Here is a 24,962-nt window from a genome sequence, read left to right on the forward strand (position 1 = left end):
TAATCCAGTATTGCGCCTGAGCATATTTGTTCAATAATCTTATTTTCGTTAAGCGCTTCTCAATAGTTTTCATTTCCATTTACGTAATTTTTCATTTACATATTTGAATTTGCTCATTGTAGTTCAGTTCATTTCTTGCATTAGCTTTTGAAATTCACAAAATCTATAAAAAAATCTCAAAAGCTCCAAACATACAGGTACAAAACCATCAGTTGCACCCATATATCCAAGACCACACAAACCATTCCATTGCACTAATGCCCAAGCACTGCAGTGTCATTTTGGCAGTTTTTTAATATCAGCGTAGCTGGCTCCGTTGCTGCAAACATGGATACTAGCACAGTAACGTCCTTGCCCGAGTGGCCCCTCTTGCCGCCATCTGTAGTTCGATTTCCAGATGCAGGTGCTACGGGCCCCGCGTTGATGGTCCAGATTGTTAGCATAGACTCGTATATGGCAGTGCCCACTTCGGTCGACTGTTTGCTGTGGGCACCTTACACCATATTTGATAGGCCGCTATTGAAGGTCCCGGTCATTCGCATTTTTGGTACCACAGCCAGCAACCAGCGCATATGCTTGCACTTGCATCAAATATGGCCGTACATTTATGTGCAATACGAGGGCCCATCAAACCTCGATGCCGTCCGCGAGTTTGGCTACCACCTAGGTCTCAGTCTTAACCATGCGCTGAACATCTCTTTGCGCAGCAACGGTTTGATATTTATTGCTGCTGTGGTGCCAGTCAAGGGCGTCCCTTTCTACGGATACCACACAGGATACCGGCCGTTCTTTAAAATACAGCTGACCAACCCCAGCATGATGGCACGTGCGAGCAGCCTGTTATCATCAGGTGCGGTGATGGGTCAGAAAATGAATGTTCTTGGATCCCACCTGTCCTATGTTCTTCAGTTCTTGGTCGATTTTAACTTGTATGGCATGGATTGGATCCATCTAAACAAAATTCTGTTTAGATCCCCACTTCCACAGCCTGCCGGCGGCAGCAGTCAAATGAGTGGTGCCATTGATGACAGTAATGTGGAGAACATTTATCGATGGGTGCCCCAGGGTATGCCTAGCTATCTTGCCAGACCAACACCGCCAGACAGGATTAGTCACTGCGCGCTTGAAGCCGATGCAACAGCAGCCGACATTGCTAACCGCCACCAGGTACAGGAGCGGCATATTCACCACATATTCCAGGAGGGCAAATTGGGTTTGCATTTTGGACGGCTAGTACACTCGCTCAATAGCATGTGGGCTGATGAAAACAAGCGGCGTGTGCGGCATGGCTTGGGCGAGCTATGTCCACGCAACAGCCAGGATCAGGTCGCCCTTGAGGAGTCGCTGCTGGGTATGCCTGCAAGTAACGATAAGGCCGCAGACGCAGGCGCAGACTCATCCAAATTCATTCGATGGTCTAATTATTGGCGCATGCAAAGCCTGCTTCAGAGCGCGTTGGCTGTTGACAAATGCCGGTTGAACGACAAACAAAAGAGTGTTTCCCAGTCAGTGCTAAGCGAGCTTGAGACACAGGCCAGCTGCACAAGCACTGGCGATATTGAAAGCATCAGCAGCTTTGATTTTGCTGGTGAGACTAGCAGTTGGCTGCAGTGCTGGCCCACATGTCGCGAGGTGGACATTGGTGAGCCGCGCTTGATTGGTGATGGTGGGATGAGCAGAAAACGGTTTTACACTGATGCCGACGAAGGTCTCGCTTTGTCAGAGCAGAGCGGTCTTGTTGATGCTACGTCGTCAACTACCCAACCTATGACGGTCTCTTTGACAGACTCAACAAATGACGGCCATTTGACACCTCGAGCGACCCAGTCTGTTCGCCCAGCGATCATAATCGACTTGTTGCTTATTGACAGCAATGATAGCAAGGGCGGCGCATCCACTGAGTCTGAAGACGAACAAGGTTTTGAATCTTACGAGTCCGCACAGCCTGTGGTGGACTTGGGCACTGTGTCTGCCGATAATGATTTGTTAGACGATTTTGCCGATTTCGACGATGGCTGGGTGGAGAACGAAGTATTCCGCGCGGAAGGGGGACAGACAAAGGACTTGTATAAATATATTCCACAGACCGATGGATCCAATGATTTTGAGAGTGGTTCAAAGCGCAAGAACGTAATTGGTGAGAGTATGCAGCAGCAGGACCAGCAAGGGCAGCAGCATGGACATCGCAGCAGACGGCAGGTTAAGCGGCGGGCACTTATACCTCTCATTTCGAGGCAGTCATCAGCAACGGTAGAGCCGATTATTAGCAAGCCCACCACTGATTTGGCTGCTGGTTTGGTGTTGCCAGATGCGGCTCGGCAAAATCAAGGCGCTGTGTTCACACAAAGTGTGACTAGCAGCACGCGGCCTATGTGGCCACCGCCGGAATATAGGGCCATCCAGGGCAACCATTTGGCATCGAGAGGCACCCGGCAGGAGATATCGCGCCCCACAAATCACACAAGTGGTAACATATACATCGACATTCCGCACGCCGAGGGCTATATTTTTAGGAGGTCAAGGACGGGGTGTTATTCGCGGCCGTCCAGGTCAGACATCTACATTGACATTGTCGTTCCACCAACAAGCTTTGCTTTGCGGCTACAGCATCAGCAGGATCAAGTGCTCTGTTACGGCAGCACTGTAGGGGTCGAGCAGCCGGCCCACATGCGCAGCAACAGCAGCTATTACAAAGCAGTCGATTCTGGTAAAAATGTTGATTTTGCATTACAACTGTGCGCTGCAGACTACAACCAGAGTGGCTATTTTGTGTACGCGTATCACGCACCGCGCTGGGACACGCTGGTGAATTCAATGGTTGAGCATGCCATGGCCGAGGTTGTTGCGCCCCAGCCGCGGTTTTCGGAAGCGCGAGACCTGCCTCGGACACGCAAGATGTATTCAGGGTCTTCCATAAGTCTATCCGCCACATGCGCTGACAATCTGCCAATATTCATTCCACTCTGTACATCTGGGCGCTCAAGGCATGCCATCAGTTTACGCGGTGTGGAGCTTCTAGACGACGGTATTGAGAGCCGGCGGCATGTCATGTGGAGTCCAGTGAATTTGCAACAGGTCAACCAAAGTGTCGGAGAGAAGGGGGATGGTGCCAGCACCAGCACCAGAATATCAGCTAAATATAGCCGTGGCAGATGGTGGGTTGTAGCAAAGAGGCCGCCTGCGCGGTTGAGTTTTGAAGAAGAGACTGTATATTCTGCAAATACGGATGACCACTCTATCCTGCTGATCTCCGCAAACCGTCGCCAGCGGGATCAATCCGATTTGAAATGGAGCTCGGTTCTCGGAACAATGTCCACATTTACAGGGTTGCCAGCAGCAGGTCATGGATCTAGCACCCCTAGACACACGCAGGCCAGCACTTTGCAGACTCTGGAGATGGCGGCTGGTCGCAAGCCATTTATGTCGCAGATGTCTGTCGAAATTCTCACCAGCTGTCGGGAGGAAGCCCTGCCCAACCCGATGGTTGATAGCGTGCTGTGTGTCATAGCGTGTTACATCTGCGATAAACCGCAGTGGAGCGAAGACACCTTTTCAGGATGCGCTTCAGTTGTGTGGACATGGGGTCCGCTGCTTCAAATTGGTCGCCTCAGCTTCCCACGCCATGTTGAACAGCAGCATCATGCCAACGAGGCATCAATGCTCAGAGAGTTGGCAAAATGGACGCGTGCAATGGACCCTGATATCTTGTGTGGATTTGAAGTGCAGGGGAGTTCCTGGGGATACCTTGCTGACCGGGCAGAGCATGCTTTTGACATTGAGCTGGAGAGTGAGCTGTCGCGCATTGTGACCAGGCAGAATTCGTGGCAGCACTCGCATAACAAATCAGAGGGGAGAGGCCAAGGCAGTTGGAGTCAGCGCAAGGGCACGGCGCTCAATGTCGTGGGGCGGCATGTGCTAAATGTGTGGCGGCTGATGCGCAGCGAGCTAAGCTTGACCTCTTACACATTTGAGAAAATTGTGCAGAAAGTGCTTGGCGAACAGTCGCCCCACTACCCGCCTCACCAGTTGGCGGCATGGTTTACCAGCGGGCCAGCCGTCACGCAGATCCGGGCTCTGAGACATGTGCATTTCCGCGCTCGGGCGGCACTGCGAATTCTAGACCAGACTGGAGTTGTTGCCCGGGCATCAGAATTTGCAAGCGTCATTGGAATCGACTTTGCGGCTGTATTTATGCGCGGGTCGCAGCTGCGGGTAGAGTCGCTCATGGCACGCATAGCACACCCAGAGCTGTTTGTGCTTGCATCACCAACACGCGAGCAGGTCGCACAGCAGCGGGCCGCCGAGTGCTTGCCGCTAGTATTGGAGCCACAGAGCAAATATTACACAGATCCTGTAGTCGTTTTAGACTTTCAGAGTCTTTATCCCAGCATAATGATTGCGTACAACTACTGCTTTTCGACTTGCCTGGGGAGCGTGGGGGAGGCCGCAGCAGTCCACAGCGACACCGGTGACACCCAGCGCCGGCGCCTTGGGTTTTCTAGTGTCGATGTGCCGCCGGGCATGCTGACTGTGCTGAAGGATTATCTGACGGTCTCGCCCAATGGAATGCTGTTTGTCAAGCCGTCAGTGCGCCAGGGGCTTTTGGGCCGCATGCTGCACGAGCTTCTCGAGAGCAGGGTCATGGTCAATGACGCAATGAAGCGCTGGGGCGATGGCGACGAGGCGCTGCTCAAGAAGCTAGACGCGTGGCAGCTTGGACTCAAGCTCATTACCAATGTTACCTACGGGTATGCTGGTGCCTCGTTTTCAGGGCGCATGCCTTGCGTTGAAATTGCCGATGCCATTGTGCAGTCTGGCCGCGAGACACTGGAGAGTGCAATCCGCCTTATACATTCGAAACACTCGACCTGGGGCGCCCGAGTAGTCTATGGAGACACCGACTCTATCTTCATTCATCTGCCTGGCAAGAGCCGCGAGTCGGCCTTTATAATTGGCAATGAGATAGCCGAGGCAGTCACAGAGCTGAATCCAGCACCAGTCAAGCTCAAGTTTGAAAAGGTCTATCAGCCGTGCGTTTTGCTGACTAAAAAGCGGTATGCGGGCTGGATGTTCACCACGCCCGAGCAGAGAGAGCCCCTTCTGGATGTCAAGGGCATGGAGCTGGTACGCCGAGACGGGTGCTCGGCAACGCAGAAGATTCTGGAGGGCACAATCGATGTCTTGTTTCGAACCAATGACCTGTCTCTGGTAAAGTCATTTGTAACCGGCGAGTTGACCAAGGTGCTGCGAGGTGATATGCCGCTACACGAATTTGTCATCGCCAAGGAAGTCCGGCTGGGCACTTACTCCAAGTCCACATTGCCAGCCCACGCAAAGGTTGCAGCCGACGGCATTAAAGCCGACGCGAGGGCCGAGCCCAAGTTTGGCGAGCGAGTGCCCTATGTCGTCGTCAGCAAGGGGAGGGACTCGAGGCTCACAGATCAGGTTGTGGGTCCACAGATTCTGCTGCGGCAGCCAGAGCTCAGGCTCGATTACCAATACTACATCGATAGACAAATTGTCCCAGCCCTGGACCGGGTCCTGAGCCTTGTAGGCGTTAACGTGCGCATGTGGGCCACTGAGATGCCTCGGCGTCTTCGCAGCAGCCTTTATGACGCAGTCGCAGATACACACAGCGACAGCGACAGCGAGGCAGGCGGGGGGACTATTAGCGAGCTGCATAACCAGCAGGGAATTCAGGAATTAGATGGTATCAATGGCTATGCACATGGCAGGCATAGCAATATTGGCCGCGCGTTTGGTCTCAGAGGTTTTGGAATGACAGTTGGCAGCAGGCGCCCCGCTCGGCGCACACTTGATCATTTTTACCGCAAACGCAGCTGCTTGCTGTGCAGGCAGACAATATATGCTGCGCCGCAATCACCCAGAGAGTCCAGCGGCTTGGAGTTGGGTAGCACACGGGTTTGCAGCAGCTGCTCGGCAGATAAGGCAGCGCTGGCAGCCAATGTGGCGGCGGTCCAGATGAACCTCGGCCGTGCCCTTAAAGCCGTTGTCGACAAGTGTACCAAGTGTGTTGGTGAAAATAGAGCAGACGCATTGCAGGCCGTAGAGGCATGCGACTGCTTTGATTGTCCCACCATGTTTCAGCGCGTCCTTATCAGCCGACAGCATGCGGCCTGGAACAGGGCGGCACATCAAGGCAGCCTTGCCGATCAAATGCTGTGACGCGCAATGGTGGTGGCCAGCGTCCAGCACGAGACCTTTCTCAATTTAACGGATTTTTAATTTTTAATTTTTTACGTGGCCCTTTTCTCCGCATTTTTATCCATTTAACAAATTTTCTTTTTGCATCCCCTCGACCTTGCGCGCACACAAAATATTGAAACATACAAAAATAACAAATTTGAAATTCCACCAACTTGGAATACTGCGCTCAGACTTGACATTATTTTTTGGCGACACAATCACACACGCGCAGACACACACACACACACACACACACACACACATTGCTCTGTCAAATGGCCCTGCCAGCCTTGTACAGACAGCGCCAGACTGATTTTTCATCGACACAGCCCGAAATTCGTAAGTGAATATGCAAAAAATACTGATTTTTCTTATTACTTGCACAGCTCGAGCATATCGCACTTGTCAAACATGGGTTTCTAATTGCGTTTCATTTTGACAAGCATGCGAGCGCATAGAGAAGTGGACGCATGCCCCACACAACATCAAGAGGATTGAGCTTCAGCAGTCGCTCCTAGGCCACGACGGCTGCGTTAACGCACTGTGGTAAGTCATATATGCCTGCTGAATCCACTGAGCAAATATCCATTGAGTCGACTGAGGCGTTGACGATGACGTATTATTTTTATTTATACTCTTTGTTTTGACACTCCACACTTTAGTTGGTCGCTGGATGGCCGATACTTATTTTCCGGATCAGACGACTCGACAATCTGTGTTTGGCGCGCGGCTGGAGATGGATCTCGGATCGGCAAGCTACGGACTGGGTTTAACGAGCGCGTATTTGATTTAAAGGTCATGCCGGTTCCCAACGACCACCTTCTGGTGGCATGCTCGATGGACTACACGATCAAAGTGTTTGACATTGGCCGCATTTTGTCCAGAGCGGATGCCGCCAGCACACACACTACCATATCCAGGCCGACACTCAGCGATACATTGGAAGTTGGCGACTGCTGCGTGCGCACCTTTGCTGTGCACTCGGCCCCGGTCAAACGCATTGCAGTAATGTACGATCAGCCGCACGAGTTTCTGTCTTGCTCAGAGGATGGCACGGCGCGGCATTTTGATCTCCGCGAGCCGCTGCCAGCACCAGCACCAGCGTTGCAGCACAGACACGCTGCATCGACAAGAGGTGGCCACATAGTCGCTGACTACCAAACGCTGCATGCCGAGCTTCACGCGCTGGATACCAACCCGTTTCAATCGTCGATATTTGCAGTCGGCGGGTCCATCACATCTATCATGGTTCATGATCGCCGAATGCCGCAGCTGGGATCGGCTCATGACGTTCAAAGAAATTATTACAGCAACTGGTCTGGCGACAGGTGCATTGTCCGTCTGCGCCGCAATGCGTCGCCAAGCGAAGACGACGTTTTTGAGCGCATATCTGACAACATGGTCACTGGGCTGCGGTTTTCACGCGACACTCCAAACCAGGTGATCGGCAGCTGGTGCTACGACTACGTGTATTTGTTTGATCTTAACCTGTCGAGTGCATACATGAGCGCCACCCGCACTCTCCTTTGCGAAGCAGGAAAGAGATTGCGCAGCAGAGCCGTCGTAAGCGATTCCCAATCACCACCGACAGTGAAGCGCGTGCGCTCTGGAAGCAGAGTGCCAGAGCACCCGTCCCCGGTAGATGCTAGCAGCAGTGGTGATATTGGCGGCAGCGATAATAGGGCGTCTGCTTTGAACCACCGCGCACGCGATTTCACGCGCGGCCGGTCGCTCGGTGTCCACATACTCACCAGAGAGGAGGCGCCATACTTGTTCACCAGCGACGATTTGAACGAATCCAGTGAATCCAGTAAATCCAGTGAAACCAGCGAAACCAGTGAAACCAGCGAATCCACCGACAACATCCAAACTGGCAGTTCAGACTGCCAGGTTAGCCATACCGAAATTTCATACGATGTGGGAGTTAGCTCAGATAGTTTTGTTATGGACTGTTCATCAGCTGTAGACGCGAGCCACTGCAAGGTCTGCCAAGCTGACACAAGCGTCCTGAAAACAGCAATTATTAGGCTGGATGCAGTAGGCATCCGTGCTAGCGATCCCGACTTGGCGTTGACAGCCACCGAACGCAGCTTGGTTGACATAGTGTTTCGCACTTTTGTGGCGAGCATGGTCGCAAACATACTGCCGCAGGCCCTTGATGCCATGACGTTTGCTTGTAGGCAGCTGGAAGACGAGGGCGTCCAGCCGTCGGAAAGAGCTCTGCGGGCGCTTGTGCCTCTCGAAGAAATTGCCAATTCGGGCGACAAGATGCGCCTTCGAAGCCTGCTCATGGCATTTCATACAGATGCTGGTTTGGACCGTGAGCGCGTTCGATCTATTTTTCACAACAACCGCACCTGTATTCATTCGACTCTTTTTCGCCAAAAATGGAGCCAGCAGTTTCACGGGCACTCGAACCCGAATTTCGATCCACTGAGCTCCAGAGCCGCAAGCGATCTTTCAAACAACCTCCGAGATATCAGAAGCGACCTCGAAGCCGCATTTAGGGACAATTCTGCCGCACTGCGACTGAATCGCTACAACATGCTCGCACGATATAATCGTGTGCTTTTGGCCTGGGACAGTGCGCGATTGGACACGCTGCTGTTCTTGCTGGCCCTCCAGCCGCTAGTGGGCAGCATCAATGACCCACAGCTGAACATGATGCGAGCAGAGTTTGGGGACTTGTCATATCGGCTGGGCGAGCTGCGCTCTAAGATTGGTTCCAGCTCGGAAATCGTTTGTGAGGAGTCACGCACACTTGCTGGGTTTTGCAATGCAGTTGGTCTCGTAGACGATGGCGACGCCAGTGAGTATATCCTCAAATGCCTTTTCCACGAAAACGAGCGATTTTTCGAGATGCCCAAAAGACTTGGGGTCAATCTGTTATGTGAAGTGAAAATTATGGCTGACAGATTTGAAGCGGCTTACCGCGCATTTGCCGGCAATGCGTTTGCAGGAAGCAGCCCATCAGAATACGCAACTGCTGCAACCCAGCTTGAGCAATGCTGGAGCTCGCTGACCCAAACACAAACCAGTGATTTGCCCTATGCGTATCTGTGGCACAGGTACATTCCCTCGATCAGCGAGCGGCGTAATGGCGGCTGCGAAGAGCTTGAGAATGTCGGAATTGATATCATGCCTGTGTTTCCTTTGAACGCGCCGTTTTCTTGCACTGGCTTTGGGCGCAGTATTGCTGCTAGCCCCACAAATGACGAGCGAATGTCGATTACGGACAGCAGTAGTAGCAGGTCCAGATCCAGATCTAACTACAGCATGGGCGACAACTCTGGTAGTGATAGTGATGGTGATAGCGAAAGCAGCATTGGTGCTCATATTCGCCCGCGGTTTTACAGCGGCCAGATCGATTCAGATGTGCTGGCCATGTCACCAAGTGAGGGTGGCTGGCCGCGAGATACATGTGAGTACTTGCCGCGGCGCACAACCAATCGCACAATCAGTAATTCTTCACACTATAATACTGACTCTAGCTCCCAGTCAGGCCTCGCTGATACCCATTCAAGTGATGCAGGTCTCAAGTCGGTGGTTCCTGTTGTTTTGCCCTGCCGGCGGTACACGGGACATTGTAACTTTCAGACAACCAAGGACGTGAACTATCTGTTTGGCCAGTACGTCGCTTCAGGCTCAGATGACGGCAGGTTGTTTGTCTGGGACAAAGAGACCATGGAGATTGTGCAGGTCATCACGGGCGACAGCGAGATCGTCAACATTGTCGAGGGTCATCCCTACCTGCCGATTGTCGCCGTCTCTGGCATTGATAGTGAGGTACACATTTTTAGCTTGGCAAAGGGTGGGCCAGTGGCAGCTCACCGCACAAACTTCCCGCTGGTGAGGGGCTGGCAGCTTGCAGAGACTAATCTGATCGACCAGTCTTCCAAGGCCGCATATATTGAAATGGTATATGCGCAGGATCCGTACCAATCAGCATTGCAGTACTCGGGCCACTTTACTCTGCCGCCGGACATCGACAGTAGTCGGCTAGCTAGAAGCGTCCCGCGCACATTCCCTGCAGTTAGCGAGAGCTGCCTTAGAGACATGGCTCAGATAATAAGCCAAAATGAAGACATGCGGCTCAGCAACATGGCCCATGCATCGCTGACTAATCAGATAATGACAAACATGCTGCTTGGAAACCTCTTTGGAAATGCTGAAAGTGGCGATGACAGTGCCGGGTCGAGCGACTCTGGAAGCTCAAGCAGATCTGACGACTCTGGCGGTTTAGTAAGTCATAGCGGCACGCACACTGCAAGTACCTCCAACAGTATTAACATGGAGGGGAATGTCAATGGCAATAGCGATGATTATGGTGATGACAATGGCGATGGCGAAGAAGGCGATGGCAGTGTGGTTTTAGTGGACACTGACATGAGAGAGGACACTGACGGCAGCGAATTTGAGCGTGCGGCAGAGTCAATAGTATACCAGGAGGCACAGCAGCGCCGGCGGTTGCGCTGGGTACACCGCCATTTCGGCGGAACTGGATCCACCTCCGAGGAGTCTGAAAGCAGGTTCTCACCAGAACTGGATGGCTCAACTTTGCACTAGTTCGTTGTTTCAATCCAAATACGGCGCTTGTGTGTCTTGGATAGCAGCACAATGTCATTTTTTAAACTTTTCAAAATACATAAGCGCAACGAGCGCAATAAAACAAGTCGATCCTTTTTATAGACACTGACGCAAAATGGACAAAAGAAAAGTATGAGAACTGGTCAAATCCATGAGCGCTCATCGGAGCTACTGTGGTTTGTTACCCTTGCAGATTATCGACACCAGCTTGTCAGAATTAATGTCGATATCGGCTACGCTGCTTGCGGTTGATGATATTGTAGCATTCCACCCGGTCTTTGCGAGCGGAATGGCAGTTCCAGATATACGCGAGGCAAACTGCTGGTACTTGTTCATTACATCAGGCCTGGTATCCTTCCAAGCGGGGATCGACTGTTTCTCGCCAGTAGCCGCCTCCTTGAGAAACGCTGATGCCCGGTGAAGCTTATAGTTTATAACGTGCGATTGCTCTGTGAAGTACGACGTGAATGCATACACGGCTCCCGACCCAAGGACTAGCCCCGAGATGAATGTTGCAGCGATGTTTGCCATCCTGATTGTACGAATGCAAGAAATAAAATACAAATTTGAATTTATTTGAAAAGAGAAAAGAGAAAAGCGAAAAAAGGCAGAGAGCGAATGTTCACCTTAAAAGATACAGACATCATCTGCTCCGACTCGGCGGCTCGGCACTCGCGACTCACACACGTACGAGTTACCCTTGACCAAACCAAAATTCAAACGTGGAAACAGGCGGTGCTCATATGTATATTAAAATGTTGCGCGTATAGACATCCAAGGTTAGCCAGCGGGAATAGAAGAAGCACTTATCAGACGAGACACTGAGCGTACGGGCAGAGCAAATGGCGGCATAGTTGTGTTTGCTGGCGGTACGAAGCGGCGGGCAGACTTTGTGGAGGATGCCATCGAGTCAGCAAACACGAACGGCCAGTCTGAAAACTTTGTTTTGAAAATGACGTGCTCAAATCCGCGAAGCTCATGCCAAACTGTTGCTGACTTTGGCCGCGGGGGGATGCACGCATCTTGAACCAAAATGTTGGCAAAGTTGATTGCACACTTGCGAACAGATACGTTGCCGGGCTCGTCACGCCACCAGACAAACACGTCGGACCAGGTGTCCAGTACCACCACTCCACCCTTTGGCACCTTAAGGAGCATGGCTGCGTTGATATCAGCGCCAACAGAGAGGATTGTAGCTGGCGGTACAGACTCCCAGAATCCATAAATAACCTTGCGACGCTCCAGCGCACGCTCAAAGTCAATGTCATCGCCCGCCTTGCTCAGTGGCGTGAGTTGGCTATATATTGTTGACATTTCACCTGGCAGCAGTGCCCCGCCGTTGTGCTCGGCGGCGTGCAGCTGGGCAAAGAATTTTCTGCGTGCGCTGTCTGCGGTGGTCGACTCGTCAATAACCACCACCGCAGCTTTTCCTACAAGCTCCTTGTCGCGAATCTCCATGGCAACTCTAGTGATTGCATCCCGCTTGATGGCCGATGCATGCGCACCAATCCAGACATAGACTACTCGCGCTGCCAGGGAGCATATGGATTTTCGCTGATTGTATTCTTGATCTAGCAGTGTCCCCAGAGGTATGTGATTGTGGATACTTTCTTTATGTAGGCTATCGTTAGCTGGCGCCCAGTCATCGCATGCTATCGGGACTGGTGCGTGCCTGGCAAACAAGCTAGCACCGATCCGGCGAAATAAACACGGGTAGAACAAGAATGCGTCCTTGTGGTTGAGGGAAGACACACTCGCGGGCACGCTGACAACATGGAGATTGAACATGCCCTTACATTTAAACATGGTCCACTGTGTTTTAAACGCATGCTCTTTGGCTACAACATGCGCCTCGTCAAAACTGTCTGTTATGTCGGTCGTCGTAGCGGAAACAGCAGCAGCAGCAGTAGAAGCGACATCAGCGGCGGATGTTTTGCAAAAAGAACGCGTGCCGACAACAGAGCTCCTTCGCAGCATTGTCGAGACGGAAGCAGATTGGGAGGACGAAATAGAGACAGCACGAGCAAGTTTTTTTGGAATCCTGCTCAGAGATGACGACAAGGTCTTTGAGTTGATCTTTTCCGGAGAAGGAGTAGGACCATAATGAGAGCTTGCGACCTTTGAGGGGCTCTGGATGATACAGAACGCTTGAGCTTGGTCAGCATCGTCAACCGAGAGGCGCTGGTTGCGTTATTCACTACTGCTGGCTGCGACTTCTCACAAGAAAATGATAGTGCCATTGATACTGAATCGTCGAACTGAATACTGGTGCCGCTGGATTCATCTGGGCTATCCGGTGCAAGCTCTGGTGGACTTGGTATCAATTTTTGCTTCGAACCTCGAAAGTGGCGGCGCCACCATTTTAGCGAAGATTTTGTGGACATACTGTCATCACTTATATCGCTGCTTTGCGTGCTTCTGTATGAGCTTGAGCGCGAGCACTCCGCAGTTGACGCTGGCGATGCTACTCCCGAAGATGGCGTGCAGAGCTCACCAAAGCCAGCGTCGGAGTTGGGGTTGGAGTTGCAGCTCGTCCCGGTGTCTAAGCCGTCGTTAGATGCGCTAGTGTTGGTGCTGGATTTGGCCCAGCTAGTTCATCTACGTCCACCTATTTCTGCTTACAAGTTATTTGCGTGAAGGGCCACAACACATTTTTAGTTGGCTTTATATGTGGCACAAAATACAGGTTTGTACAGCGTTTGCATACATGTAAAATAAGGCACGTGTTGGCAGGGAGTACGTTCACAATAGGCACGAGGCATGTAATGTGCACTTCCTATCTCACATATTCCATTTGAAAATTAGTATGCGCCGGCGGGTATTTGCATAGGCATTGTCCCAAGAATGTAAAAACGATTAAACAATGACGAATACCAAAGCGTACAGTGCTATGAAGCAAACATAAAAAAATGCGCATAATGCGGTTTACTTGCCTCTGGCCTTGGATCCAAAATATGTGGGCTTTTCTGACCCTGCTCAGTATGTCTGCCGCCATCGCTCTGATGAATCAATTTGCTTTTGGTACCAGTCGCCGGTCTGACCAACCCCGATGTCGCAATATCAAAATGTAGGCTTTCCTGCGACGACGCCGCAGCCTCCTCGAGTATGAGTTCCAGCACGTCGTGACAAAGCGGTGACCGGCGCCGCACCCGGTTGTAGCTGTGCCCAGTGACCGAGCACACCGAACGCGCATGCAGCAGGCCCCGAGCTAGCTTTTGAGTTGGCGTCCGAAGTGAGTGGAATGGCTCTATTATATCGCGTCATTCCTAAAGCAAGCGTTCTCAGCATTCAACTGCGTCCTCTTAGTGACATCCACCGTGCGCAGCGTGGTTTCCGTAGTCATTGCTAGCCGGCGTCAGATATCGTTTGTAATGTCAGTGTGACCGCAATGGCAGAAATAATATGAGTATGTGGCTGGGTTAGTGCAAAATGTACGCGGCTTTTGCAAATCAAGCAAGACGGATAAACGTGAAGGATAGGTATATGGACGAAAACTAATATAAATGATAAAAATGCGATCTTTGGATCAAAACTTCAGATGTGGCGCAAATAGTGTAAATAAAAATTATTTGTAGATATTCAAATCGGATGGAATATGTGTATAGTTGGAAAAGCACTCGTAAATGCAATAATGATTGTGATGAGAAAGAGAAGGATAGTGGGAGCCACAAAAAGAAAAATGAAGGTATGAGCACAGCACCTCAATGTTGTTTGTGCAAGGAAATACCACTGTAGCGAATGCCCTTCTTTCTGCACAGATGCTGATTTTGGAAAGATCTTTGGAGAGGCGCAATAAAGCGAAATGCAACCACAATAAAACGCGCTGTTCCTCCGACTCGGTCGTAGCAAAACCAGCAGCTGCAGGCAAATGTGGAAAGATACCCGTGCCAAGTGTAGACAGGCAGCGACAGTGGCAGTGGAAACAGCAAGGGCAAATGTTAGTGCTTGACTTGTTTTGTGCAAGTGTCCAAAAAAATACAAAAAATACAAATCGAGTCTATATTTAAAAAAGATAAAAAATGATTATGGAGTATTAAGAGAGAGAGAGAGCGCGCCGGAGGATGGCGAGGGCAAGAGCAAGAAAATGATATGTGGGGTGGGTGTGTGAGAGACCAGGTGGAAAAAGTGGGGCTGGCGTTATCATGAGCTTGTGTGCTTGTACAAATGACAGGGCGGGAGTAAAAAAATAGCATGGCATAGCATGGCATGGCATTGCTACGCTGTTTTGTAACAGCATAGCACTCCCATTTTAGTGTCGTCTGGGTATCCGTTTGGCTTAGGATCGCAAATGCCATGCAAAGAGATCAAAATAGAGCGAAAAGACGATCCACGGTTAGCAAGACGATTGTCACTGGCAAGGCCACCGCCCAACACAAAAACAAGCAAACAAAAACAAACCACGCCGAATCTGCTTAGCGGCTGCTGCAGACCGCTCCTTAAATAGCTGACCGGATTTTCCATTATTTATTTTGGATCAATGTGATGTTTGCCAAAAGTATCCGTTACCATGCAAGGGGCTGTAATAACAACGCAGGCAAAGGGTTTTGTTTGTGCGTGTGCAGAAAAAAGTATAGAGAGTGGTGCTGGGGAAAGGCAAAGGGCCAACATTTGGCTGTTTCAGCAAACAGCACGATTAGCGCTGTTAGCGCAAAGTGCAAATAAAGCGGGCCGAGGGTATTTGAAAATTTTGTGCGCAAATCGCCTCAAATGATCGGGACCGACGCATGCACGACAAAAAGAAAGCATTGACGCGCAAGGGAGGAATGAAAGATCGACGGACTCTCGAAATAAAGCAGCTTCGTGTCGGCATTTTACTGCCGCCAGCACCTGCTCTCAACAGGATGTAGCGCCTGGTGGCGCAAGGACAAGCATTTGTCTCAGTATTTTACGTACCTGAAAAACATTTGACTGGTAGTAATGTAGTATCAAGAAAAGGCGGCGTTCCAACAGCAGTGCTGTTGTTCATGTTGATTTCGCGCCGCACGAATAGACCCTGTGGCGCTGCGATGGTATCTGGATACATCTCCGATCCTTGCTCAATTTCTCGAGCTGCAAATTGGAAGCCAGGTGGCACTGCAGGTGCTGTGGGCTGCCGATGCGCAGTGGGCGCGGCGGTGCCGCTTGTATTTTGGAGCTTGGCACCCACAGAGCCGACCGTCACTGATCTTTTGGCACCTTCTCCAACACGTTGATTTTTGACAGACGTGATCTACAGACAGTAGGTGCTTGACGTGAATGGATAAGTGGAATTATGCAACTGGGCTACTCAGAATCCAAAATGATCCAGAAAAGTTCAAATCAAAAAGTGCACAGCATTCTAGCACGCTGCGTGTCAAAGCCGTGTGCCCACGTCACCCATTATTCTCACATGTATCTCCCCACACGCACAAATATGCATTTTACAATACTTACCCTATCAGAGCAACTTTGAGTGGGTGAATGCACTCGCTGGTAATTGGCGCTGTCGTTGTTGTTGTCATTGTCATTATCGCTGTCGCTGCTGCTCAGACCAGAAACGCTTTTGAAAAGCGTCGCGCGGTGAAACCTTACAGCTGTGAAAGTACCTGACTCCGCGTGCTCGCTGGCTGGTCGATGCACAAAACCCAGAGCCGGCATGCTATTTAGTGGCAGTCCCCCTTTTTTACGCGTATTCAAGTCCAAAAACAATTGGCTTGTTATATTCCTTGGCGCGTTGGAGCTCCAGTTGAGCGCGGCTGTTTCTAGCGGCTTCTGTGTTTGAAAGATTAGATCTGACGACTGCATAGGCGTCAATGTGGTTGCCGTGTAGTGATCTGGGACCGTAATAGCTGCACTGACTGTCTCATTGGTACTGCCGCAATTCATTCGGTATTGTATATATTGCGCGGTGCTATCATTATAATGATCCTGCGCCGCAGCCTTTCCCCCTGCATTGCACGATAGCAACGGTATAAGAGCGGCATTCGATTTTTGGATGCTGTCCGTCCGATGGCTTTGGTGCTTCTGGCGTTTTTAATATCGGTCATACTAAATGGAAAATGAGCCGGGGCCGGCCAGTTGGTTGTGTGTGCGGCAGGTTGTCTCAATGCTGATAAGTAAAATACGTGTAGAAAAATGATACAATTTGAACAGCAAATAGATGTCGCTTGTTATCGATTAAGATTTGTGCAGTCATGCTATTCAAAACTCTTAACCAAAAAAGATGGGCGTGGGTCAATTTCGACACATCGCGGCATTTAAGCAGTAAATGTTACAAAATATGACAACATTGTTACAAATGCGCACATTCCCCAAAGCAAACAATCTTTTCGGTTGCTTAATGCAGTAAGAGAATGCGGGGAATGGCAGTCCTGAGATACAAAAAGCCAAGATAAAATTAAATTACACAAAATTGGCACACTCCAGCACAAAAATGCACCCAGAGCGCGCTTGTTAGCCTTGGTGGCGATAAATAAAGTCGAGACACATTTTGCTGGTCCTGGCCAACGGAAACAGCATCCTTCCAGAGCCATATAGCCGAGTAAACTCTGGCTTGCTGCGTGTTGTGACCAGGGCTGCTCTAACGGCATCCTCTTTTGTCTGTGCCTCCTCGTCAAAGCCAAGGCCTCCATCCGTATATGTCTGCCCTGTGCTCGTTATGCACAGCAAGGGTGTCTTCACCATACTCCAAGACTTGCGATCGAGCTTGTCCCACATCAAAATGTCGGCCAGCACACCGGGCTTGCGCGAGTTCCAATGCGTAAAAAACACGCCAATTCCTTCGTACAGCTGTGCCATCGCGGGATCGTCGCTGATCTCGGCCATGCTTTCAGTGCCGCAGATCTCGGCGACGGCTTGTCTAAAATAGCTGTCGCTGGCTGTGCGCGCAAGAGCGTTGTAGGCCGCTCGCGTCCGAGCCCATTCGGGGCCCAAAAGATTCAGCCGCTCGGATAGCCGCTGCGACCGCTTCTGCGGAGACAGCTGGGCGTCAATAAGCGACATTGACCTAATCCGATTCCGGAACCCGGCCAGCCCAGCCATCTCTAGCGCGACCGGGGCAGCCACCTTGTGCGCGATTATGTGTATAGATGGAACACGCAGATTCTCCACCAGCTGCGCAATCGCAGTGGCCTGTGCTGTAAGAGTGGGTGCGTTGGATGGCGAGGATTCGAGGTAGCCGGGACGTGAGATGCTCAAAAGACCCAGCGGAGGCATTGGTTCGGCAAACTCGGGGCGGGACGCAAAAACATCGGTGCATTCGTTGGCTGTGCCAGATTTTAGTCGTGACCACGCCGGTTCGCCAGCATCGAATGCAGAATGGCCTTCATAAACCCTTGGTCGATCCTGCACGTTATATACAGAGTACGTTCCGAACTGGCTGGGCATTAGCGGGTTGCGAAGCTGGTGCACGTGCGACAGGCCGCCTGCCATCCACCGCGCAACGTCAAAGCCGCCGGGATCGTTCCCGTGGAGAAAAAGAATACACGGCAGGTGCCGCAGGCTAGGATCAAAGGACGAGTGAAACCGGGGGGTGTCAGTAAGAAACGGGCGAGGGAAATTGGACGTTGAATCAAATGTGTATTGGATTGTCGCTGTTGCATTCATGCTGTGGGGCGAGAACTGCTGATGACTATGGCGGTGGTCACGAGCGTTCCTGTGCAGAGCGTGCAGCTCTGGCTCGACCGCCCGAAGGGGCTCGGCACTGAGTGTCATTGTCATGTGGTTGAAGCGCAGCAGCCGTTCTGCATGGTTCTTCCAGCGCAGGAATCCGCCAGTCATAAAAAATAAATTCTTTTTTAGCTCGTTTGAATCGACAGCTGTGCAGTTGGTACAGCTGAAGGATGAAAGGTGAAGGTTGAATTGGCAAATAATAGAAAAATGAAATTTTCGAAATGTAAATTGAAGACAAAATTGAATTAAGAAGTGGTGTTTTTTAAATACAAAGCTTCAATTGTGTACTAGGTGGTATTTTCAGATCTAATCAAGACTGATCCAATTCTACAAGTCCTAATACTATACGCGTTGCATACGCAGTTTCGGGCAACAGAGAATTCTGCTATCCCCTCTTTTGAGCTGAGTTGATCTGAGCTGAGCTTATACAGGGTTGTGAGACTGGTGTGAAGATGCAGCTGCAAAAGGATCTACCGCTGCTGTATGGAGTTTGAATGGATGAGCGGGCAAAGTGGATCAGGGCTCAGTGCAAATTGAGCCCGCATATCTTTGTTGTTGTTTTTTTGCATGTGTGTGCTGCGAATCTCCTGCGAAGTTTGTGTACTATTGCTGAGGGCCGCCGTTCGCAAAGACCAAATAAATTTAGGGCCAAAGCAACGCTCGCTTGGCCCTTTGTCTTTTCTCTCTTGCCTTGCATCTCTTATATTTCTCACAACCGTTTTCGTCTTTATTATTGGATCTCAGTTCCCAGCTTGCACCATACGTGATCATTTTTACAAATACACTCTTTTTGGCACTTTGTTTGACAGTAGCATACTCTTTATCCCTCGTCTATAGAACAAACAAGTAGACCGATAACAACCCAACCAACAATGCCTGAGGCCACTTCTGATGCGTCAGCTACCGCTGCCAGCCCTGCACCCCACTCGCACGGCCACCGCGGCTGCAGCCACGACCACAGTCATGATCACGGCCATAAGCATGGACATGAGCATGGTCACAGCCACGGTCACGGTCACAGCCACGGTCACGACCATGAGCACACTCATAAACACGAGCAAAAGACGGAGCCGGAGCCTAAGCCGGAGGTGAAGGAGGAGCCAAAGCCAGAGTTGAAGGAGGAGGTGAAGCACGACCACAACCACAACCACGACCACGGCCACAGTCACGGCCACGGCCACAGTCACGGCCACGGCCATAGTCACGGCCACGGCCACAGCCATGCTCACAGCCATGATCACAGCCACAGTCACGAGGATAGCAAGACCACAGCCACAGTTGAGAAGGTTGAGGTGCAGCACACCAACACGGTTTCTGAGGAGGCGGTCAAGGTAGATGTGAAGGAGACCAAGACTGAAGTGACGGTACATGATCACGGCCACGGTCACAGCCACGGCCACGGCCACGACCATCACCATGGGCACAGCCACGATGGCGATGAGAGTGTTCACCCGCAGGGACAGGCCATCAACTACAGGGAAGCGCCTCCGCAGTTTGGGCTCGCCACGCATGTTGATGGTAAGTGTTTGTTTAATTTGCTAAATATTCTTTGGCCCACCAATTGTCCTTCCTTTTTCTTGCATGCATAAGCTGACTTTTGTTGCTGCTCTGCTTCACTCTTCTCTGCGCTAATACTCCCCCTTTTCGACACCCCAATTTCTCGGCATAGACATCATCCACACCGAGTTCAGGTACGTCAACGGGTTCCGGCCCTTCCAGTTCGATGCCCCAGGCAGCTGCCTCGGCCCCATGAGCTCCGATAAGCCGGCGTCCAAGTAAGAGGCCGCCCCGCCAAGCGACAGCCAGCAAGGCACTTCCAGATGCACTACATTTTATATGCCCGTTTTCCAGTTTGATTTGGTGATTTGCCCACCTGCTTGCCAGTGGGTGCCGATGACGTTTAATCTGAAAATACAAGATCCAACTTATGAAATTACTGCAAAAAGAATGCGATAGTGCCCATGCCCACGCCTTTGTGCACAGAGAAAATAGATACCCACGCCTTTGTGCACATGCCCTGATATGACCTGGCTGCATATACGCGCGAAGCCAGATGCACTCGACGGCATTCCGCGCAGGAGTCTATTATTGGGATTGGGGCCGATGGGCAGGCGGATCCGCCCCTGGGGGCCCTGTGACGCCGGCCGAAAAAGGGTTGCGCGATAGTGCGCTGTGTTTCTCCCACACCCAAAGCTCTCGCCGCGCGCAGCCAGCCACCCTGCAGTGCTGGGGTTCAGCGCCAGAGTCGACATCGACATCGGCACCGGCACCGGCATCGATGTCGATGTCGGCAGCGCTGCCAGCTCGCTTCTGAGAGATGGCGGCACCGCGCTATGTGCGTTTGGGGAAGCCCTGCACACGTGCCTGCGCCCAGAGCCACCACGGATTGGCTGCCTTGAGCAAGGCGCAGGGGCGGTGGGAGCCGTGCATAAACGGAAACAGGACTTGCAACAATGACGGGGGACTTGCAGGTTGCAGCTCGCAGGTTGCAGCTCGCACGTCGCAAGGCATGTGCAGGCGTCTGAGATGCGCCGACCAGAAGCTATTTCCCGTTGGGTGCACATGCAACCAGCACTGTTTCCTGGCGCTGCTGTGCCGTAAGACCCGGTGGGTATAAAAGGCATGGGCGCCGCCCGCGGCGAGGGCCGCTTCTCTTTATCTCACAGCCATCTTGCTTCTCTTTGTTCTGCTTTGTTTTAATTTTTCAGCCGACGCGACGCGACACTACATCCCATATCACCAACAATGGTTCCCGACACTAGCAAGCCCAGCGATCAGTTCGAGTGGACGCACGAGCTCCACATGGGCCGCCCCAGGTGGTTTGTCGCCGACCACATCTACGAGCTGGTTGACAACAACGGCACATTCGTTCCGGGGCTCGTTCCCATTCCTGCCGGCCAGCACCCCGACTCGGCCTTCTCTGACGAGCTCAAGTAAAGAAATGGCCTTCTGAGCCATATCATTTGTGCCACTAAATCATGGGGGTTTGCACCGCCTGCTCTTCATCCTCCTCGTTATCAGCCAGCCGGCCAGCCAGCTAAGCAAGCTGGGTTTAAATAATCAATAAATACAAAATCATTACAGTTTCGCACAGCCGGCCGCTATTGTTCGAGAATAAAGCATGACTATCCGCACAGCAGAGCAAGATTGGGCGCATTTTGCGTCATCTGCTTTGATTTGCTTTGATTTTTATTTTATTTTTATTTTCCCTTCAGCCCAAATTTAAAGCGCATTTCAAGTCACCATTTTCATCTTTTAACAGCATCATGGATATGCCAGGACACGGAGACCACGGCGGCCACGGAGACGGCGGGGCCCAGCCAATGTGTGCAATGAATATGTCCTTTAACTGGAGCACCGAGAACGTGTGCGTGCTCTTTGACTTTTGGCGCATAAACTCGACCACATCGCTGGTGGTTTCGTTCGCCCTTGTCTTTGTGCTCGGCTATCTCTATGAGCTCGCGCGCACCAGAGTGCGCAGATGGGAGCAGTCGATGGCGCCCACCGGGTCCATTTTGTCATCAAGCCCCGATGCCCCGCTGGCCAGGAACAGCACCATCCCCACCGACATCCGCTGGAAGCGCGCCCTGTTCTACGGCTTGATGGTCGCGTACTCGTACTCCCTGATGCTCATATTCATGACCTACAATGGCTACCTCATTCTGGCCGTGCTTGGCGGCACCATTGCTGGCTACTATGCATACAGCACAGACGACTGGGGCTCTGTGCGCGGCGCCAACTGCCACTAGCAAAGCACCCGCATCCTTTCCACATAGCGCATAACCATTTGATGCAAAGTCCAGTATACCAATAAATTCTTTGCATAATAAAAATGACACTTGTGTTTTTGCGTCTTCGCTAGCCACGCCTCAGAAGCCGCGCTTCGTCTGCCTGTTGAGCACTGCGGCAAAGTCCGTTATCGCTGCAGCGTCAGAGAGCCTGCGGACAATATCCTTGGCGAATTCCTTGCCGACCAGGTTGCCGACCACATTCCCGGACCCATGGCCCCCCAGCGACAGATCCCGTGCTTGCTCTTCAGAAGCTGCATCGACTGCAGCCACAGAACAGGCCGATCCACTTGCTCGCCGAGCAGCCTCTGCGCTGCCTCTGCCGTCGCATACGGCTCTGCCGTCACGTTGGAGACAACTTGGATGGTCCAGTCACCTTGATCCCTGATGGGGCTGAGCTCGGCAATTCTGGCCGCGAGCACTCTCTTGGCGGGCGCCATCAGGCTGCAGTGGAACGGCGCCGACACTGGCAGGTTGACAGCGCGCATGGCAAGCCGCTTGGACTGCAGCGACGCAAGCGCCCTGTCCACAGCCAGTCGCGTCCCGCTGAGCACAATCTGGCTGCTCGAGTTGATGTTGGCCACCTGCACAACCTCATCAACCTCGTGCGCAATCTCTTGCTGGACCCTGTCGACCTCAGCTAGCACGTCCGCGATGCTGGCCTTTCGCAGTATGCACGCCGACATGGCATATTCGCGCTCCTTTATAGCATCCTGCATAGACTCGCCACGAGTGCGCACCAGGCGAATTCCATCGGCCAGAGACATTGCATTTGCTGTAATAAGCGCAGAGTACTCGCCAACAGAGTGCCCCATAGCAAAAGAAAACAACTTTGACGCGGCCATCCCCGTGTCGTGCTCCAGCGCTCGCAGGCCTGCCATAGATACAGCAACAATTGCCGGCTGCGCGTTTTTGGTCAGCGTCAGCTCTTGCAGGTCGCCCCGAAATATCATGTCGCTCAGCTTGAATCCCAGCACAGAGTCCACCTCTTCAAACACTTGCCTGGAGGCCGCGAACTTGTCAAAAAGGTCCCGTCCCATGCCCACAAACTGTGATCCCTGGCCTGGGAATATGACGGCCCGCTGCTTGTGGTAAAGCTGCTGCGGCTGCTCGTGGTGTGTTGACGCAGCGTCGGCCGGTGCGGCGCTGTTTGTTGTGTACGCGCACAGACCGCTTGTATTTATACGCCGTGCGAGCTCGCTCGACTGCAGGCGTTGCCCCGCTCTCAATGCACTTGCGAGCGACATTGTTTCTGTTTGCTGTTTCGCGCCAGTGCCTTTATTGCTGTCTTAGCTAATTTGTAGTTAAGTGTCCCGGCGCCTGCCTTTAGATTTATTTGTTTGTTCAGGCAAAACTGAATTGTAAAGAAAAAATAGTTGCAGTAAAAAGAAATTCAAATTGAAAGAAAACGGTAGCAAAGGAAGATAAACGCGCATCACATGCCAAAAGAAACAAAACGGCACTTTAATTTTATTCCCCTCCGCTCCCAGTCTGCCTGGTGAATTGATTAAAGTCGGCAGATCAGCGGCGCTTGTATATACAGGGCTTGAGCAGCCCGGGGTTTGCAGTCAGCTTTGCGGGCGATGCCCTGACCTTGACAAAGTCCAGCATAATAAACATCTTGTTCTTGGTATCCTTGTGCTTCAGCTTGAATCCTTGCCCCTCGAGCTCGGCCACAAAGGCGTCGACGTCGGAAACGCGGCTGACAACTTCGGCAATCTTAAGCTCGCCTCCGGTGCGCAATATGCGGTTGGCCTCACGAATGAATTTGAGGAAATCAGTGCCCATCAGCGCAAGGCAAAATATAACAATATCAGCCGTACCGTCGGCAAGCGGCACGTCAGCCACGTTACAGGGCGTGATCAGATCGTTGTACGCTACCAGGTCGAACGAGTGCACTGTGTGCACCGCGCCGACGGTTGCGGCCAGTCTCGCCTCGCCGCAGCCCATATCCGCCACAACAAGAGGGTCCCGTGCCTGAAGCTGTTTGATGAACATGTCGACCGGATTAACCGGCCACTTTTCGACCTGCGCCGTAAAGCCCTGATGGTACTCCTCAAAGATGCTGGGGTCGCCTTGGACCATTTCAAAGGCCTTGTCTCCGGTTGTTGTGTACAGCGCCTCATTGATCCATCTGAAACGAGCACCCTTGAGCTTCTGCTGCATCTTCTGCTGCAATGCGCTCAGTTTGTTCGGCGGCGTCAAGCTCAGTTTCTGTGTGGGTTTCTTGATCTGACTCTGGGATTTATTTTGATGCTGCTGTTGCTGCCGCTGGTTCTGCTTCTGGCTTGCATCCGCGCCTGTGTTATTATCCGATTCGGCGCTGGCTAATTTTTGGTTTTTTTCCTGCAACCGCTTCGCCACCAGCATTTCCTTGACTTTCTTGAGCCGCTGCTGCGCTTGCGAGCTTGAATTCTTTCTCTTCACCTTGGACAGATCGACTGTCTTTGATGTCGCAGATTTTGACCCGTCGTCACCCGCTGCCACCAGGTTGTTCGCCGTTTGCTTCATCTGTAATTTGAACAAACAAGTAAATAGAGAATCAAGGCAAAAAAGTTTATAGAGTAATTTACACGCGGTTTTTTGGGGTTTGAACTTTTTGACGAAAAAATATATATACCCCCGCTGGCTGGCAGACTATGATTGGGATCTTCCGTGTGATACTGCGGAATAAAATCACGTGCAATATTGTATAAGTTTGCTTGATTCAGGCATTGACGGCTGCTATGCTGGGGTTTTTTTTGCGAGTAT

General features: G+C 51.7%; 11 protein-coding genes across 11 annotated transcripts; 3 read left to right on the top strand and 8 right to left on the bottom strand.

The window, feature by feature from the left end:
- Nucleotides 1-65: 65 nt before the first annotated feature.
- Nucleotides 66-6,334, top strand: BX661DRAFT_99530 (uncharacterized protein). Its single transcript, XM_051539653.1, has 2 exons — nucleotides 66-197; nucleotides 308-6,334. The coding sequence occupies exon 2, from the start codon at nucleotides 328-330 to the stop codon at nucleotides 6,184-6,186; it is 5,859 nt and encodes a 1,952-aa protein (XP_051392084.1). The 5' UTR covers nucleotides 66-197; nucleotides 308-327; the 3' UTR covers nucleotides 6,187-6,334.
- On the top strand, nucleotides 6,247-10,839 carry BX661DRAFT_181334 (uncharacterized protein). The gene is given in 5 exon segments (XM_051535674.1): nucleotides 6,247-6,444; nucleotides 6,459-6,546; nucleotides 6,666-6,753; nucleotides 6,870-8,002; nucleotides 8,021-10,839. The coding sequence occupies 4 exon segments, from the start codon at nucleotides 6,483-6,485 to the stop codon at nucleotides 10,771-10,773; spliced, it is 4,038 nt and encodes a 1,345-aa protein (XP_051392085.1). The 5' UTR covers nucleotides 6,247-6,444; nucleotides 6,459-6,482; the 3' UTR covers nucleotides 10,774-10,839.
- A 39-nt stretch (nucleotides 10,840-10,878) lies between these two features.
- On the bottom strand, nucleotides 10,879-11,363 carry BX661DRAFT_181339 (uncharacterized protein). Its single transcript, XM_051535675.1, has one exon. The coding sequence runs from the start codon at nucleotides 11,323-11,325 to the stop codon at nucleotides 10,963-10,965; it is 363 nt and encodes a 120-aa protein (XP_051392086.1). The 5' UTR covers nucleotides 11,326-11,363; the 3' UTR covers nucleotides 10,879-10,962.
- A 173-nt stretch (nucleotides 11,364-11,536) lies between these two features.
- Nucleotides 11,537-12,896, bottom strand: BX661DRAFT_99567 (uncharacterized protein). Its single transcript, XM_051539654.1, has one exon. It carries the CDS (start codon nucleotides 12,769-12,771, stop codon nucleotides 11,575-11,577), a length of 1,197 nt encoding a protein of 398 aa, XP_051392087.1. The 5' UTR covers nucleotides 12,772-12,896; the 3' UTR covers nucleotides 11,537-11,574.
- A 2,007-nt stretch (nucleotides 12,897-14,903) lies between these two features.
- BX661DRAFT_99575 (uncharacterized protein) lies at nucleotides 14,904-15,389 on the bottom strand. Its single transcript, XM_051539655.1, has one exon. The coding sequence runs from the start codon at nucleotides 15,253-15,255 to the stop codon at nucleotides 15,010-15,012; it is 246 nt and encodes an 81-aa protein (XP_051392088.1). The 5' UTR covers nucleotides 15,256-15,389; the 3' UTR covers nucleotides 14,904-15,009.
- A 290-nt stretch (nucleotides 15,390-15,679) lies between these two features.
- On the bottom strand, nucleotides 15,680-16,693 carry BX661DRAFT_204916 (uncharacterized protein; the record flags this gene model as incomplete). The annotated part of the gene is made up of 2 exons (XM_051538577.1): nucleotides 16,207-16,693; nucleotides 15,680-16,003 (listed from the first exon to the last, which is right to left on the bottom strand). The coding sequence occupies exons 1-2, from the start codon at nucleotides 16,636-16,638 to the stop codon at nucleotides 15,680-15,682; spliced, it is 756 nt and encodes a 251-aa protein (XP_051392089.1). The 5' UTR covers nucleotides 16,639-16,693.
- A 292-nt stretch (nucleotides 16,694-16,985) lies between these two features.
- Nucleotides 16,986-18,644, bottom strand: BX661DRAFT_181343 (uncharacterized protein). The gene has a single exon (XM_051535676.1). The coding sequence runs from the start codon at nucleotides 18,529-18,531 to the stop codon at nucleotides 17,206-17,208; it is 1,326 nt and encodes a 441-aa protein (XP_051392090.1). The 5' UTR covers nucleotides 18,532-18,644; the 3' UTR covers nucleotides 16,986-17,205.
- A 1,536-nt stretch (nucleotides 18,645-20,180) lies between these two features.
- BX661DRAFT_99583 (uncharacterized protein) lies at nucleotides 20,181-21,368 on the bottom strand. The gene has a single exon (XM_051539656.1). It carries the CDS (start codon nucleotides 21,045-21,047, stop codon nucleotides 20,349-20,351), a length of 699 nt encoding a protein of 232 aa, XP_051392091.1. The 5' UTR covers nucleotides 21,048-21,368; the 3' UTR covers nucleotides 20,181-20,348.
- On the top strand, nucleotides 21,369-22,256 carry BX661DRAFT_99602 (Ctr copper transporter family-domain-containing protein). Its single transcript, XM_051539657.1, has one exon. It carries the CDS (start codon nucleotides 21,690-21,692, stop codon nucleotides 22,170-22,172), a length of 483 nt encoding a protein of 160 aa, XP_051392092.1. The 5' UTR covers nucleotides 21,369-21,689; the 3' UTR covers nucleotides 22,173-22,256.
- Nucleotides 22,257-22,339: 83 nt separating this feature from the next.
- Nucleotides 22,340-23,251, bottom strand: BX661DRAFT_142598 (acyl transferase/acyl hydrolase/lysophospholipase; the record flags this gene model as incomplete). The annotated part of the gene is made up of 1 exon (XM_051532955.1): nucleotides 22,340-23,251. One exon carries the CDS (start codon nucleotides 23,249-23,251, stop codon nucleotides 22,340-22,342), a length of 912 nt encoding a protein of 303 aa, XP_051392093.1.
- Nucleotides 23,252-23,622: 371 nt separating this feature from the next.
- On the bottom strand, nucleotides 23,623-24,781 carry BX661DRAFT_181349 (methyltransferase-domain-containing protein). Its single transcript, XM_051535677.1, has one exon. It carries the CDS (start codon nucleotides 24,720-24,722, stop codon nucleotides 23,733-23,735), a length of 990 nt encoding a protein of 329 aa, XP_051392094.1. The 5' UTR covers nucleotides 24,723-24,781; the 3' UTR covers nucleotides 23,623-23,732.
- Nucleotides 24,782-24,962: the final 181 nt, after the last annotated feature.

The sequence above is a fragment of the Kickxella alabastrina genome (assembly GCF_025024165.1).
Source record: "Kickxella alabastrina strain RSA 675 chromosome Unknown BX661scaffold_9, whole genome shotgun sequence".
Taxonomy (NCBI): Eukaryota; Fungi; Kickxellomycota; class Kickxellomycetes; order Kickxellales; family Kickxellaceae; genus Kickxella; species Kickxella alabastrina.